Raw genomic sequence first — 2546 nt, 5'->3', positions numbered from 1 at the left:
TTTTTTTTTTTTTTTAAAGATGACCGGTAAGGGGATCTTAACCCTTGACTTGGTGTTGTCAGCACCACGCTCAGCCAGTGAGTGAACCGGCCATCCCTATATGGGATCCGAACCTGTGGCCGGCCCTCAACTAATTTCTTTCATTCATCTAGCCACTCATCCATTTATCCATCCTTTTACTTGTCTGTCTGTCTGTCCATCTGTTCTTTTATGTACTCATTCATCCACCCACCCATTCATTCACCCACCTACTTATGGACCCATCTATCCACCCACTCCCCCACTCACCTGGTTATCTATCCATCTACTCACTCATCCATCCATTCATCTGTCATTCAACAAACAGTTATCAGTTCCTGGAACACGTCCTGACAAGTATGTAGTTATACAGGGTCACGCAGATGTGGCCCCCACGCCGAAGGAGCTCACAGCCAAGAAACCACACCCCCTAGCCCCACCTCCATTCACCAAAGGCTGGGTCCTCACCAGCCTCTCCCACTTGAACATCCCTGGGAGGATGGGATTGGCATCAGCGGTGCAGACGATGTCCACAGAGCCCCCGACATTCACCTCAGTGGGGTCCTGGAGGGTGCGGATGGTGGGAGCATCTGGTGGGAGACAGGGTCTTGTGGACCGCACTTGGGCCCAGACAGGCCATTGGGGAGAGGGCCCCAGGTGGGAGGGGAGTCAGAGGTGTCTAGAAAAGTTATCGGTGTGGATATAGCCTGCCCTTTATGTAGAGCATTTGGAGGAGAGTTCTCAGGGCTAGCGAGGTTGTCCCTGCCCTCTGCTGTGCCTCTGCGAAGATTAGAGTAGGTCGGGCGGGATTCCAGAATTGTGTGGGTGTGGGGCTTGCACAGTGGGTTTGGCTTCCTGACGGGAGCACCTCCCATGTATGAGGGCCCCCTCTCTGGGCAGAGCTTCTAGATTGGGTTTCTGTGCTGGGCAGGGGTTTCACAGTGGGCATGGCTACTTCACAACAGGGGCTTCCAGAGAAAGGGTTCCAGAATGGGTGGACTGGAATCCCTGGGTGGACGGAATTCCTGGGTGGGCGGAGCTTCCACCATGAGGAGGCTCCATAGCGGGCGAGATTGCTTGGGTGGGTGTGGTTTCCATGGCGCGCAGGGCTCCCAGAGCTCCCGGGTATCCTAGAGTGCTGAGGAGGCTCACAGTGCACGTCCAGCCGCACCAGCGCTTCAGCGGTGCCCTCCGAGTTCTGACAGTGCAGCTGATAGAGGCCATCATCGGCGCGGGTCACATTCCACAGATGCAGAGCCCCGCCAGACAGGATGCGATGCCGGGGGCCACCAGCTGGGGAGGGCCAGGGTAAGGCTCCCGCCAAGCCCTCCCGTACCCTGGGACCTGGACCCCTCTCTACGCCCACTTCGCGCACCTGGGCTGAGGCGATAGCCGCGGAAGGTCCAGTTAAAGGCCTCGGGGGCGGGGTTAGCAGACACGGACACAGGCAGCAGTGCCTCGCCCTGTTCCACCGCCGTCACCACGAGCACCTGCTCCCCCAGGAACTCTGGACGGTCTTCGGAGGGCGCGCCGCAGGGGAGTCAAGATTGTTGTTAAGGTCGGGGTCAGGGATAGATTTGAGATCAGGCACAGTTTCAAGGGTTAAAGTCGGGGTCACGACCACGTTTAAGGTTGTGAACAAGGTAACAATTAAGTTCAGAGCTGAACTCAGGGGTAAGGTTCGGGATAGAAGTTAGGATCCAGTTTAGGAAAAGGGCAGAGGCCAGGGTTAGGTTTAAGGATGGAGAGAGGGAAGACGGGGGTCCGGGGTTAGGATAGAGGACAAATGCAAGATGGCGGTCGGACAGGAGTTGGTGTAGGGCCGAGAGTCAGGATAAAGGTCAGGAAAGTTTCTAGGTTCAGGATAGGGGTCAAGGACAGTGACAAGGTGAAGACCCGAGTAGTTTAGGGTCAGGAGGGGATCAGGAGGGGTTCCGGGCCGGCGCACATACATAGCACGTTGAGGCGGTAGAAGGCGCTCACGGTTTCGCGGAGCTCTGCGCTGTGGGCGCGGCAGGTCACACGGTGGCCGTGGTCGCGGGATGACACTCGCAGAAGGACGCTTCTGGCCGCTGCGGAGCCTTTGAACGGGGCGCTTCGGGGGGGTGCGGCCACGCCTTCCAGCCTATGGACCGGACAAGGGATGGTGGGGGCAGGCCAGGGATGGTGCGGAGGTGGGACCAGGGCCAGGGGCCGGAGGGATACCGGACGGGGCCGTCGGTAGGGCGGGGGCGAGACCAGGATGTAAGGGGGCGCGGCCAGAGCCAGGGATAGGGGGCCTCTCGCAATGTCACCTCTGCCCCTCCTTGTCCCACGATAAGTTGACCGGCGGGTTGCTGCTAATGCTGACGCACGTCAAGTTTAAGGCGTCCCCTGGACGCAGCGCCGACGCGTTGGAGAGGATTGTCACGTTCGTTGGGGGAACTTAGAGGACGGGTCGGAGGAGAGAGGTTGAGGCGAGGCAGTGGCGTGGTCTGCTTCCGCCCTGCCTGGACCCCAGGCTCCGCCCGCCCTGCCCCCTTCCCCCC

At 59.3% G+C, this 2546-nt stretch overlaps 1 protein-coding gene across 2 annotated transcripts in view; it reads right to left on the bottom strand.

The window, feature by feature from the left end:
• Positions 1–2546, bottom strand: part of NPHS1 (nephrosis 1, congenital, Finnish type (nephrin)) — a 19578-nt gene that overhangs the window by 11482 nt on the left and 5550 nt on the right. For both annotated transcript variants that reach the window (XR_550686.1, XM_008575674.1), the window contains exons 13-17: positions 2313–2442; positions 1971–2143; positions 1394–1534; positions 1171–1311; positions 487–608 (exon numbers count right to left, since the gene is read on the bottom strand). Coding sequence is in view for 1 of the 2 variants with exons in the window: in XM_008575674.1 (XP_008573896.1) it covers positions 487–608; positions 1171–1311; positions 1394–1534; positions 1971–2143; positions 2313–2442 (707 nt within the window). In the remaining variant the exon portion in view is untranslated. The remainder of the gene's footprint in view (positions 1–486; positions 609–1170; positions 1312–1393; positions 1535–1970; positions 2144–2312; positions 2443–2546) is intronic.

This window comes from Galeopterus variegatus, unplaced genomic scaffold (assembly GCF_000696425.1).
Source record: "Galeopterus variegatus unplaced genomic scaffold, G_variegatus-3.0.2 Scaffold1222, whole genome shotgun sequence".
Lineage (NCBI taxonomy): Eukaryota > Metazoa > Chordata > Mammalia > Dermoptera > Cynocephalidae > Galeopterus > Galeopterus variegatus.
Note: the sequence above shows the minus strand (reverse complement) of the source record. Positions and strands in the feature narration are given on the sequence as shown.